At 43.4% G+C, this 14788-nt stretch overlaps 1 protein-coding gene across 6 annotated transcripts in view; it reads right to left on the reverse strand.

Annotated features, from left to right (window-relative positions):
• MIPOL1 (mirror-image polydactyly 1) overlaps nucleotides 1-14788 on the reverse strand; it is a 509264-nt gene that overhangs the window by 242741 nt on the left and 251735 nt on the right. For all 6 annotated transcript variants that reach the window (XM_077262637.1, XM_077262612.1, XM_077262644.1 and 3 more), the window contains 2 exons: nucleotides 7825-7954; nucleotides 3426-3459 (listed from right to left, as the gene is read on the reverse strand). In XM_077262637.1, coding sequence (XP_077118752.1) covers nucleotides 3426-3459; nucleotides 7825-7954 — 164 coding nt within the window. The remainder of the gene's footprint in view (nucleotides 1-3425; nucleotides 3460-7824; nucleotides 7955-14788) is intronic.

Genomic DNA, 14788 nt, shown 5'->3' on the forward strand with positions numbered 1-14788 from the left:
ATGCGTGGCTCATCTCTCCACCCTACCCCCCGCTCCCATCTTGAATGGCGCGGCTTACCGTCCTCCTTTATCCCCCCTACCCTGTCTCCCCGTCCCTCATACTTACCTGTTCCTCACCGCGCGGCCGCGCCGACATCCCTCTCGCTCTGTCCCGACTCCCGGCGCAGCACCTTCTTCCTGCGTGAGCGGTCATGTGATACCGCTCATTAAGGTCATGAATATGTGCATATTCATGACCTTAATGAGCGATACAACGTGACCGCTCATTCAGGAGCGCTGCAGAAGCCGAGACCAGGCATCGCTGGAGCAGGGTGAGTATCGTCTTCAAGGAGGGTGGGTGGGAGGCGGGCTGGGTCGGTCGGGAGGTGACCCAGCTTTTATGAAAAAAAAAAAAAACAACAAACCTTGCTCAGGTGCCGCCCCCTGCATTTTCCCCACCCTAGGCACGTGATACTGCCCTGCCGGGTGATGTACACACCTCCCAACCAGTGCGGGACAACTAATGTCCCGCCCGGGATCGCAGGGCTGACTGTCAAAATCGGGACAGTCCCGCTGGATCCGGGATGGTTGGGAGGTATGTCTAATACCTAATCTGTGTCTCCTCCCACTCAGTTTCATCCCATTGCTTCTAGTCTTTCCTTGTGCAAACAAATGAGAATAAAGATGATCCTTCTACAATGTGACAGCCCTTGAGATATTTGTAGACAGCTATTAAGTCTCCTCTCAGTCTTCTTTTTTGCAAGCTCTAGTATTCCCAGATTTCTGCACAATAATAAGTCTTGTTACAGGGACGGCTGGGCACGTGATGTCAAGTATGGCTGGACCAAGCTGTAGCACAAGTTGTCCAGAAATCTAAGGGTATGTGCACACGTCGTCTTTTTCAAGCGGCTTCGTTGCGTAACCAGCCTAAAAAAACACTAAGGAGAATGAGAATATGCACAGCAATGTAAAAACGACTTGCTGTGCGCAAGTTCAGGCTTTTTCAGCTTCTTTTAACCACTACAAGCTTCCAGTTACATGAAGTGGTTGAAAAAACGTGACCTTTACATTCTTTAGGCAGATTCTGCTTTGAAGTTCCCACTTGTCACGATTCATTTTTGGTTTTGTGGCAGCTCTGGTTTGGCTATAATTTAAATGTGTCTTCTTTTCCTTTTTGGGCTAGCAAGGGCTAATGTCAGTTTCCATGCTGGCAGTTGTTTTGTTGCTGGTCAGCTGATGTGGGTGGTGACCACTCCCACATCCTTTCAATAGTCACACGATGCATCAGCTGACTGTTGGTAATAGAGTTATTCAATGAAAACCAGCCTAGGAGTTTGGAGCTCTATGGTGCCAGCGGAGGAGTATTAGCTACTTCTGTGGAGTTTGCTTCGTGTCCTCTGCTTGTGTGGAGCTTGGCAGGGGAGGCTGGAGCCAACTTTCTTGTTCCCTTTCTTTGTCTGTGTCGAGCTTGTCACTACCTCCTGTGTTTATACCATCTGCAGTGGTGAGGCTAGCGTCCTTGCCGGCCAGTGCACTAGCCAGGGTATACTGAGATGACAGCTAGGGTCTAGGCACATGACTGCAGCGGGGGAGAAGGACCCGCAGAGGGCGTTAGGGGAGCTTAGGGATAGGCACAAGTTGGGGTTAGGAGGTGCCCCATCCCTCGCTCTCTGCTGATAGGGCCTTCTTCTTCCTTTTTCCATCCCGTTGTTGGTGTTTGTTGTGTCATCCGCTGGACTTACCCGTGTCGGTCGTGACACCACTATTTAATCTACTCCCAAAAAAAAAAAACACTTCAAAAAACAACTGAGAATACACTTCAGGAAAAACACCAGGGTTGCTGAAATCCAACTGCAAGGTCCTAATCTCCCTGACATCTACTGTCAGAGGAGGGTCATGAAGCACCCGCACATTAGATGGTTCGCAAGGTTTGGCTGTAGACTTTATAACTGTCAGTCCTCTTTTGACTGAAAGTCACTCCAAGCTACAACCCATACAATAAGGAGAGGAAGAAACCACTGATAGATACCTCTGCCATCTTATCACCCCAGAAAACCAAGGTGAAGACCCCATACACACTAGCTGAAAGTTGGCTAAACCCACCAATCTTGGCAGAACTGGCCATGTTGGACTCCATAAATTTAATAGTATTGGGCAGTTGGAAATTCTATGGCTGATATTGTTATTTTCAGGGGAGATAAGCCGCTGCCACAGGAATTTGGCAGAGGCTTTCACTTCTTTCCCATTTGAAATCAGACAAATGTTCAGCTAACAGCAATCTTTTGTGTACAGTCAAATGCAGGCATTGGAAAATCAACCGCCTGATGCTTTTTCCACTCAACATCAGCCTTTCAGGATTGGTGGGTGGTAAGAAAGTCAGATACCCCCATTAAATGGTACATGTGGCCTCACAGTCTTAGATGGCTGATTAGGGACAAAGGGATAAAATTTCTTCTTGTAGTAAGCGCACAGACATTATAAGTAGACTTATAGACCATGCAATGCTGCTGCTCTGGGAATTTAAATATTAAAATATGCTCTTCAAAGAGGAGGAAGAGGACTAGAACTCTAAGCCACCTATATTCCCAGGGGAGCATTGCATGACTAACAAAACTCCTAATGCCAACCTGGCGATCTTCACAATGCAAAATTTTACCCTGTCAGAGTCAGCACAACCAGCCAAACCAGTTCTTTTCTGCTTTGAACTGATGAGGGGCAAACACCCAGAAACACGTTTCTGCGAATGCAATGTCTGGATTGGCTTCTTATCCTAGGTCATATAGCAAGGCTCATCATCATTAAAAGGTTGATATTGACTTTTTAGGATTGCTACATCCAATAGCTAACGCTAGAGTTCCTGCCTTCTTCCTATTTGCATGATTAGGGTTAGACACGTACACAAAGTTATATCATTCACTTGATTCTTGATTCACAGTGATGTCCATCAATATGTGTCAGACTAATTGCACAAGGGCAGCATGGTGGCTCAGTGGTTAGCACTATTGCTTTGCAGCGCTGCGGTCCTGGATAACAAATCCTATCAAGGACAACAACTGCAAGGAGACACTATGTTCGTCCCGTGTTTTTGTGGGTTTCCTCCGGGTTCTTCAGTTTCCTCCCACACTCCAAAGACATACTGATAGGGAATTTACATTGTGAGCCCCAATGGGGACAGTGATGATGACATATGTAAAGCGCTGCGGAATATAATGGCGCTATATAAGCGAGTAAAATAATTAATAGGAACTAGAATTTCATAGTACTCCAAAAATCATGATATACCAACAATAACAGTCCCCCAAACAAGTTTAACGAGAACTGTAGCGGTATCTTGGGTGCATGTCTTCTATGGAAGAGCATAATCCGCCAGTTATTCTGCCTACTCTAGGGGTTAATCCCGAAGCTGAAAAAAAAGCAGTGGGAGGTCTCACTGGGAGAGCGCTTACCATGTCACTTTCTTTAGGGTTAATATCTTCCATCCTAGACAAGAGACAAGAGAGAAACAGACAGTGAGACGTTGGAAGGAGAAAAACACAAGAGCAGAGCGAGGGAAAGCGCTAAGTGGCCAAAGACTAGCTCCTCAATTCCGAAGCAAAATGAATTCTCTTTCCAAATCTTTGGGAGTTGAAGTAATTTCGCTGCGAGTGTCTTCAGGGGACGCCCTGCACTCACGACGCATTACGGCGCCAGCTGTTCTGCTGTATCTTTCAATAACGCCGAGCTCATCTCTCCTCGGCTGCAGCCTGTTAACTTATTAATGTTTACCGCAATATATGGCTACAGGGATCAGTTCTTCATATGTGCCGAGGCGGTTTAGTAAAGCAGGCTCTTCACATGTTTTTATTGATCGTTTCGCTTTTAATTAGGGTTCTCACTTCTTCACTTTATTTTTTTTATTCCTGCCATAAAGAAGAATGGGGGAGGTGGGGGTGTGTGCGATTTATATAAAGCGCAGCTCTGATCCCCAGAAATATTACCCACGTCATTCTGTCCCAAGTCACGTGACTTATAAAACTTCATCCGGTTTACGATAAAGTTTGTAAACTTGGTGTATGCCTCAAGACAGAGTCTTAAAGAAGCTGCTGAGGATTAGAGAAACATGGCTGCCTTCTTTCTCCTGTCTACAGGTTGAGTCCGGTATTACAGCTCAGCTCTGATAAAAGGAATCAAGCTACGCTGCAATACCGTGCATGACCTGTAGATAGGTGGGGCGCTGTTTTTGAAAGAAGGCAGGATTGGAAACAACCTTACTTAATTATTTCAAGAGATTGTAACTAAAAGGTTTTTACACATTATATGACCACCTTTCATAAATGTATTGTTATTTTTTTTTGTTATTTAAAGCCTAAAACTTAGACTCTTAATGTTATCCAATGAGATTTTTATACTTAGGCTGTGGCTATGCAGCGACTTTAGCCTTGACATGGGTCTAGTGGCCAAAGATTCCTCTATGCCAGGGTTACTTTGCAGCATAATGCAAGTGAATGGGGTGGAATTGCAACCGGCAAGGTACTGCGGCAACCAAGTAGCAAAAGATTGGAACCAGTTGGATTTTTTGCAATTTTCCTACAATCCCATTTGCTTGTATTAAAGGGTTTGTCCAGACTTGAGGCTCCAGTCCGCAGTTACTCTGTGCAACTGCAGACTTGTGAATCCTCGCAGCGTGCATAGTGTTTGCTGTCAGGGCTGACTCCGGTATAGCAAGTATGCAATATGTATACATTCGGTCACGTGTCGACTAGACGTGCACAGCCTCACTTAATGCAAGTGAATTAAGTGAGGACGGACAGGTCTAGTCGGAATGTGACTGGAAATATATAAATCGCATATTTGCAGTCACCCGAGCACCAACCATCATCTTCTATCTCAGTAATGGGAAAATCTATATATAATGAAGACAGGTTGTTCCCATGAATTCAGAATTTTGAGAAAAAAAAGATCAGTACAGCAGGAGAAAGAAGCAGATTTCCATCATAAGATACCGGTATATTACAAAACTTCTTATTATCATGTGTACTATTGATTTATGAAAATAAATAAATAAAATGATGGTTCCTCTTTAAAATTCAGAAATTGTGAAAAAATTATGCCAAACTGACACATAGCAGTTTTAGTGTATTTTGACTACCAGATTTTATTTTTGTTTTGGATCCAGCAATGTGGAAATGTGATTATGTAGCAAAATGTGATTGTGACCTACATGTTTTATCACGGACAGCAGAAGTTTGTGTGGTGGGTGTCTCCTACAGTCTGATAACGGGATGCAATGACAAACATATGGACACCCCGCCATGCTGCTGCACGCCCGCCGTCATCTTATTTGTTTGTGTGTGATCTTCTCGGGCTCCTGCGCTGTCAATCTTTCATGGCCGGTATATGAATGTTTATCTGACAGTGTCAGAGCTGCTAAATGTGTGTATTTCTTAGTCTGTCTGGGGCACGTCTGTAGGTCCATGTCAATATTTCCATGTGCTTTTATAGACCTACATGTATGAACAAAGCTCCGGGTATCCTGATGCCAAAACAAGAAAAGCAAGTCATTAAAAGGAGAAAGTAAATCTCACATTCACATCAAATGCATGTAAAAAAGGAATTAACCACTCGGACCTTTATGGGTAAGAACATTAAGGGGGTTTTCCCCATAGTAAATATTTCAAGTTTAGAAATTAAAAGGTACATCAATATCATAAATACAGTTCTTAAAGGGATTGTCCTTTTTCAGGAAATATTGGTCTCCGGGTGTAGTTTGGTCTAAAATAAAACCCCCCAAAACCGTGCTTTAATCTCCGTAACCAGATCCATTAGTGAGTTTCTGCCGCTCCCGATATCTTCCATTGGGCACAGCGCTGATGTCACGCTGACAGTGCGCAGCCAATCAGTGCAAACGAAATGCCCCGCCCAGAGCTGCAGAGCTCACCGATTGGCTGCTGAAGTGACGTCAGTGCTGCAGCCGATGCCAGACATCAGGAGCAGCAGCAGAGACTCACCGATGGTCCCAGGGGCAGTGAATAAAGTGTAGTATGTTTGGTTTTTTATAGCAAACTGCATCCGGGGACCTATATACTATGAAAAGGGACAAAAAAACACTTTGCATTCATTCCTGAAATGCACCTGAAGGGTTAAACTACCTGTCAGCAGTTTTGAATATATTGAGAGGTGCCGTTATTAAAATGATATCACTTTTGGAGATTCTCCAATATATTTATTCCCCCAATGTCACTTCAAGACTGAATATGTCCTTAAGAAAATAAGTTTTGTAAATTTACTTGAAAATAAAAATTGCTGCTACAATTTTTTAACTTTCTAACATTCTTAAAAAAAATTAAAAAAATTTACAGATGTTGCTGACGTAAAGCAGACATGAGGGAACTGTTATTGAGTAACTGTTTTGTGTGGTATGGCCATACGGATTAGCCGAATTAACATCCAAAGTTTGAAAGTTGATAATTTTTGGAAAGGTCTATCAAATTTCTGATATTTTATATAAAAAAAAGCTCAAAACTCACTTTATACTTTATGTTAGTGGTAAATTTAATGTGTCACAAAAAAAACAACCTCAGCATCACTGTGATATGCTGAAACTTTCCACAGTTATTGCCGCAAGTCAGATTTGAAACATTTGGCCTGGTCACTAAGAGGTCGATATGTAGCCTGGGACTTTACATTTTGGGCTGTTACCTTGCTAGAGAAAAAAAGCTTTTCCTCATCTGCAGTTCTCTTGCAGCAAGTTTTTTTTTTTTCTTGTACTCCTTTACATTTATTTTTGAGAAGGGCAGTGAGGATTCCCATGTTGTCTATTCCAAAGGAATGAAATGCTAGAGGAAGAATAAGTAAAAATGACAACGTATAGTTTTACATAGTTATATGAAAAACTCTTTATGAATGCTTCCTCCACCCAAACACAGTGATGGACAGCAATCCCTTGTACACAGGCTCATACAGGGTGTAATGGCCTGGCTGCAAAGGTGGGAGCTGTCAATCAAATCCCATCACTCCCTACTTGTATCTGTAGGTATGGTCATTGCTGATGCCAAACCTTCAGAAATTCCCAGATAGCCCAAAACAACAGGACCCCTTTTTTCACACTGTCCATAAAAAAAATTGTGCTTTTTTTAGAGGGTGCAGACACTATTATTTTACATGTCACAGTGAATGCAGTTAATGTCTTCATATCGGAAATATGGGCTACTTAGAATCATAATTATTATTTAAAAATCAGTCCGGAAAAAATGTTGTCTATGATTGTTTTTTTTTTTTTTTTTTTTTTTAAAGTCTAGAAACATAAAAAATCAAGTTGGCAACTCAGGTGTCTTATGTTCTCTGCTGTAGCAGAACTTTGCCGTTTTGCCACGTCCTTTGATTGCCCAATAATGCTTCTGACCCATGAAATCACGAATCGGAGCCTTTCCTTCTGGTCGCTGCTGACTTGGTCTCCAACTACAGACTTCACTTTTAGTGGCGATCACTTTTCCAGCTGATGAACTGATTTGCCGATTTACAAGGACTTTTCTGTCTGACCTGCTTGGCTCTTTCACATGTGCACTGCGGTTTCTATTATAAATGGAAACTAGGACATCGGAGCGGATTCATCAGATAATGGACACCATTGGCAGCCCATAGGCGTACAATGGGGGCTGTTAGGTTGTGCCAAGGTGTTAAACGCTCTGACTGTTCGCATGCGGCGCTATTTTATGGGATCAAATTTGATGGAATCTGCAACTAGGATTTAGAGAAGAGAAATGAGAGATTTTGACAAAGTCTTCTCCTCCTTACTGATAGAAGAATGAAAGAAGATATGGCTTCCACCTCCACAAATAACCAAAATCATTCAACCACCGCTCTTACTCTCTGATGTACTGCTGGAGCTGCTGGACACGAAGAAGAGCTTCATCCCTCTCCTCGTTAGCCAGTCTAAGCCGCGCCATAATCGCTTCATCTCTTTCACGCTGTGCACTGTACACTTCTCTCACTAGTGCTGGAAGGAAAAAAGTACAGATTATGAACCTCTTATTAAAAAACAGAATATATAAAATATATAAGGATATAATATACCGTATATACTCGAGTATAAGCCGACCCGAGTATAAGCCGACCCCCCTAATTTTGCCACAAAAAACTGGGAAAACTTATTGACTCGAGTATAAGCCTAGGGTGGAAAATGCAGCAGGTACCGGTGAATTTCAAAATTAGAAATAGATACTCCATACCATTGATTATGGCCCCATAGATGCTCCACATAAAGCTGTGCCACATATAATGCTTTGCACCGTTCATTATGGCCCCATAGATACTCCACATAAAGCTGTGCCATATATACAATGCTCTGCACCGTTGCCCCATAGATAGCTGTGCCATATATATAATGCTCTGCACCGTTGCCCCATAGCTGTGCCATATATATAGTGCTCTGCACCATTGCCCCATAGCTGTGCCATATAGTGCTCTGCACCATTGCCCCATAGCTGTGCCATATAGTGCTCTGCACCATTGCCCCATAGCTCTGCCATATAGTGCTCTGCACCATTGCCCCATAGCTGTGCCATATAGTGCTCTGCACCGTTGCCCCATAGCTGTGCCATATAGTGCTCTGCACCATTGCCCCATAGCTCTGCCATATAGTGCTCTGCACCATTGCCCCATAGCTGTGCCATATAGTGCTCTGCACTGTTGCCCCATAGCTCTGCCATATAGTGCTCTGCACTGTAGCCCCATAGCTCTGCCATATAGTGCTCTGCACTGTTGCCCCATAGCTCTGCCATATAGTGCTCTGCACTGTAGCCCCATAGCTCTGCCATATAGTGCTCTGCACTGTAGCCCCATAGCTCTGCCATATAGTGCTCTGCACTGTAGCCCCATAGCTCTGCCATATAGTGCTCTGCACCGTTGCCCCATAGCTCTGCCATATAGTGCTCTGCACCGTTGCCCCATAGCTCTGCCATATAGTGCTCTGCACCGTTGCCCCATAGCTCTGCCATATAGTGCTCTGCACCGTTGCCCCATAGCTGTGCCATATAGTGCTCTGCACCGTTGCCCCATAGCTGTGCCATATAGTGCTCTGCACCATTGCCCCATAGCTGTGCCATATAGTGCTCTGCACCGTTGCCCCATAGCTGTGCCATATAGTGCTCTGCACCATTGTCCCATAGCTGTGCCATATAGTGCTCTGCACCATTGCCCCATAGCTGTGCCATATAGTGCTCTGCACCGTTGCCCCATAGCTGTGCCATATAGTGCTCTGCACCGTTGCCCCATAGATAGCTGTGCCATATAGTGCTCTGCACCATTGCCCCATAGCTGTGCCATATAGTGCTCTGCACCATTGCCCCATAGCTCTGCCATATAGTGCTCTGCACCATTGCCCCATAGATGCTCCACATAAATCTGTGCTGCTGCAATAAACAAAATAAAACACATACTCACCTGTCTTGCTTGCAGCTCCTCGGCGCCATCTTCCCGGCGTCTCTCCGCACTGACTGATCAGGCAGAGGGCGGCGCACACACTATATGCGTCATCGCGCCCTCTGACCTGCACAGTCAGTGCAGAGAGACGCCGGGAAGATGACGCGACGCCCGGCTTGTGGAACGCGGACAGGTGACTATGCGATACTTACCTGCTCCCGGCGTCCCGCTCCTTCCCCCGGACAGCTGGTCTTCGGTGCCGCAGCCTCTTTCTCTATCAGCGGTCACCGGCACCGCTTCATTAGAGAAATGAATATGCGGCTCCGCCCCTATGGGGGGTGGAGCAGCCTATTCATTTCTCTAATGAGCGGTCCCACGTGACCGCTCAGGGGAAGAGGCTGCGGCACCGAAGACAGTGTGACGTGCAGGGGGAGCGCCAGGACCCCCGGAAGCAGGTGAGTATATGACAGTCCTCACCCGCCGACCCCACCACCGATCATGACTCGAGTATAAGCCGAGGGGGCACTTTCAGCCCAAAAATTTGGGCTGAAAATCTCGGCTTATACTCGAGTATATACGGTAATAAGGATAATAATATGATATATATATATATATATATATATATATACACACAGTATATACATACAGTGGGGAAAATAAATATTTGACACACTGCCAATTTTGCAAGTTTTCCCACCTACAAAGAATGGAGAGGGCTGCAATTTTTATCGTAGGTCCACTTCAACTGTGAGGCATTGTATGATTTTTACATACGGTAATTAATTTGCATTATACTGCATGAAATAAGTATTTGATTACCTACCAACCAGCAGGAATTCTGGCTCTCACAGACATGTTACTATTTCTTTAAGAAACAACACAGGACAATAGGCAAGCAGCTTGGTGAGAAGGCAACAACTGTTGGAACAATTAGAGAAAATGGAAGAGACACAGGATGACTGTCAATGTTCCTCGGTCTTGGGCTCCATGAAAGATCTCGCCTTGTGGGGTAAGGATAATTCTAAGAAAGGCAGGAATCAGCCCAGAACTACACAGAAGGACCTGGACAATGATCTGTAGAGAGCTGGGACTACAGTCTAAAATATTACTGGATTAAAATCCTGCAGGGCATGCAAGGTCCCCCTGCTCACGCCAGCACATGTCCAGGCCCATTTGAAGTTTACCTATGACCAGTATCAACTCCACTTGACGTGTTTGGAGGAAGAAGCAGGAAGAGTACAAACCCCAAGAAAACCTTCCCAACCGTGAAGCATGGTGGGGGAATCATCATACTTTGGAGGTGCTTTTCTGCAAAGAGGACAGGACGACTGCACCGTATTGAAGGCCATGTATCGTGAGATTATGGCCAACAACCTCCTTCCCTCAGTAAAAGCTCTGAAGATGGGTCGTGGCTGGGACCTCCAGCTTGACAATAACCCGAAACACACAGCCAGGTCAACTAAGGAGTGTCTCCGCAAGAAGCATTTCAAGGTCCTGGAGTGGCCTAGCCAGTCTCCTAGCCCGTCTCCAGACCTGAACCCAATAGAAATCTTTGTAGGGAGACTGGGAAACTCAATGTTGCCCAGCCCAGAACCCTGAAAAATCTGGAAAAGATCTGTATGGAGGAGTGGGCCAAAATCCCTGCGCAAACTTGTTCAAGAACTACAGGAAATGTCTGACCTTTGTAATGGCAAACACAGATTTCTGTACTAAATATTAAGTTCTGTTTTTCTATTGTATCAACTATTTATTTCATGCAATAAAATGCAAATTAATTATGTAAAAATCATACAATGTGATTTTCTGCTTTTTTATTTTTAGATTATGTCTCTCACAGGTGAAGTTTACCTACAATAAAAATTACAGACCCCTCCTTTCTTTGTAGGTGGGAAAACTTGCACAAATCGGCAGTGTATCAAATACATAATTTCCCCACTGTAGAAGCACATACACAAACACATTATTATCATTATCTCTAACACATAGTATACACACACCACCACTTCATGGGACCAATGGTTGCTTTCTTTATCAGAAAAGTCATACACCCTCCATAACAGGCAACATGGGCACCATATGGACCCCATTAACTATAATGGTGTCTGACACTTTACAAAACAAACTTTACTAAACAAACAATCAGCATGGTGTACTATTTTGACAGGGATTTTTTAGGCTGGACCTGTAAAGGTGACATTGAATGGAGCCTCAAACAAGATGCCTAACAGAAATCTCTGAGCAGTAACACTCTTTTTTGAGTGATTACAAAAACAAAATAGGATACCATAAAAATGACATTGTTTAAAACAGGTTTTGGTGTTACATGTAATTTTTTTCCATATCCCAATTTTTAATATCTTTCAATTTTCACGCTAATCACAGGGTTTCTTGTAGATGCTAATTTCATGCTGCTTCATAAAATAACACATGTACATTAGCCACAATGGTCAGAGTCCAACCCTATCATTTATTTAAAGCATCTAATGAGCGGGTGAAAAGGTCAATGTGAAGGGAGAGGGGGCAGGTCGCTGTGACACCACCTATTGTGATTGATGGATCCTGTGCGATCAGCTGCGAGTAGAGGTTTTATCTGTCAATGTAATCCTGTCTCTGAGGATACGGAGCCTGCTGAGAACGCTTCCTGTCTCTTTAGGAACAGTTAAGTCTGGAAAAGTCCCAATGGAAAGTGTGAAAATTGCGAGATTACTATATATTTTTTTAAAATAAAGATCGTGATATGAACAAAGGAAAAAAATATTTCCATTTTTTAAAAAATATACAAAACCTGATTTAAACAATAGGTAATTTTCTCACAACACATTCACTTTCAATATCATTATTACAGTGCGCTTATCATTTCAAATTAGTTTAACAGGTCATAGAAACATGTCAAAATTATTGATTGGTGAGTGTTTTGGCATTTAGATCTCAACCAAGTAGAGGAAGAGAAGGGCTCATCTATGCACTGTTCTCCTACAAGACTCATTAACTGCTGGCGCTATAGAGTTCAAGTCCCCTCTAAAGGGGCAATTTGCATATTAAATTTCCCAGAGGAGCATTGTATGGCAAATAAGCCTTCTTAAATTAGCATGCCACAGCCAGTATGTCACTCTCCACAAGTAGAAAAGTTACCCCTTAGACCTCAGTCCACAGCCTCTCACCTAGTCAAATCAATTCTCATACTTTGCACTGACGAGGGCCAACAGCCTGAAACACCGTGTCTGCGAATTGAGATACTGATCTTGCTCGTTTCCATATTGCAACTTGTGAGATCGCTGCTTCCAACAGGTGGCGCTATAGAGTTCAAGTCCTCTTCCTCTCTGAAGAGGCAATTTGAATAGAAAGTCTGGTTCACTCTTTTGTGTCAGAGGACAGCAACATTTGGCTGAGCATACATTAGCAATCCTTTACTTGCTCTCATTGAACTCACACTCTTTACTTCCAGTGAATAAAAACCTATCCTGGTCATGTGATGGACGGCTCGTTAGAGGACACAGCTCTGACAACTGTAATAAGCTGTGTACCTATAAGTCCATCACATGACCAGGAAGGATTCTTATCCCGACGACAGACTACAAGCTAAAATCAACAAACCTATGAGGAATTCCTACAGATAAGTATCCAGTACTTTAAAACTGTCAAACAAGTCCATGGTGGTCCAAGATCACAGACGTCAACTAGATCTCACATATTTTCTTGAAATACTAAAAGACGAATGCCGGTATCATCTCGAAAGCAGGCCATACACATTAGATGGCTGACGGCCTAACAATGCTTCAGCTGTTCATTGGAATGTCTTTCCCATACACAGTAGTCTCGTGTTCTCTATGAGAAAGCCGTCGGCAGATATGTCTGGCGGAAACTTATCTCCAGGAGACAATGTGATCACCAGTCCGAAATCGGACATGCCGGATTTATATTTCCTCCAACAACCATCTCTCCGAGGCTCCTATACACAATAGACCGTCAGCCGAACCAGTCAATATCAATGGGATCGTCCGACATTGGTACATGGGGAGCTTTAGACCACGCAAATAAGATCAGTATTGGCTTGGATGCAACCGATCAACGACATAGTGAATGATTCACTAAACACATGACGACAACAGTAGAATGTCTGTCGGTGGCTTTTTCATAAAGGACACAAGAGCGCTCTATGTTCTCCAGGAGCTAGACGGCGGCTGAGCTCCAAAAGAACAACGTGATTCACCGTCCGAATTTGGACATACATAATCGACATCTCCCCCAACAATAAGTTGGCCAGCAACCCCAATACATATTTGAATGTCAGCCGAACCTGTCGATATCAGTAGGTTCAGCTTGATGAAAATGGTCGAATATGTATGGGGGTTGGTGGTGGTTCAAGAGTAAAGTAATGACGGATACAATGAGCAATACAATAATATGACCAAATTGGAATTACGATGGGGGCACACATCATTCGCGCTAAAAGAGGGAATTGAAATCTTCACAGTCTTGAGGACCATGGTGAGATTCTCTGCTACAGGAATAACCATTTTACGGCCAATTAAGGGTTAAACAAACCCGCACAAAGCAATAAGACTAAACATAATCAAGCTAATTAGGACAGCGCAAATACCACTGCATCATCCCAGATTTCTTTCCCTTTCTTTGACTTGCAATAGATTTCAATATTTGCACAGTGAAGGTTCAGAGCAGTTACATTACATTCACAAATATTATCACCCGCTGTGTAAGCCGGCGAGGAAAATCCTCCCTCAGTCCATGTGGAAGAGGAGATGTTTACCATTATATTTGGATACTTCCATTTTTAAACAAGCTTATCAAATATCCGGTAATTCTTAGTCAAATGAGGCGCTCTCTCCAACATTTATTTATTTTTTTGGCAAATACTACGACTTTGTTTAGGGACCTAATTGTTATATAATGTAAGTAGAAAGTAAATGTTGGAAGTGGAGTAGGGAGGGAGAAAGAAGGGAAAGTGTAAACTAATTGCTTGTGTACTTATCCATCTGAGCTCCCTGTATGTACTCGCTATCACAGTTCTACCAAACTAACAGTATGTTTAACTAACCGACATGTAACTAAACAGCGGCAGATGGGGAATATAGCACACAGATTACAGGGCGATCACAACTAAAAGCGCCAGTGACACGGAAAGAACAAAGATCACAACGCAGAGGTCTCACAACAACAAAATTAAAGGACCATGGCCAAACCCTTCCACTGCCATTTTGATATTTCTATCATTGAGGCTCTACCACAGATTGAGTTGTAAAAACTTCCAATTTGAATTATGTAAAATGTAAAATTTCACAGGATTTTTAAAAATTTTAAATTAGTATCTCCTCAAACTGCCACTGCTCCACTGATTCTGGAACCGTTTTTATTTTGTTCCCTTCCAAAGTTATGCCCCTGTGAAATAAAG

This window comes from Ranitomeya variabilis, chromosome 1 (genome assembly GCF_051348905.1).
Source record: "Ranitomeya variabilis isolate aRanVar5 chromosome 1, aRanVar5.hap1, whole genome shotgun sequence".
NCBI lineage: Eukaryota > Metazoa > Chordata > Amphibia > Anura > Dendrobatidae > Ranitomeya > Ranitomeya variabilis.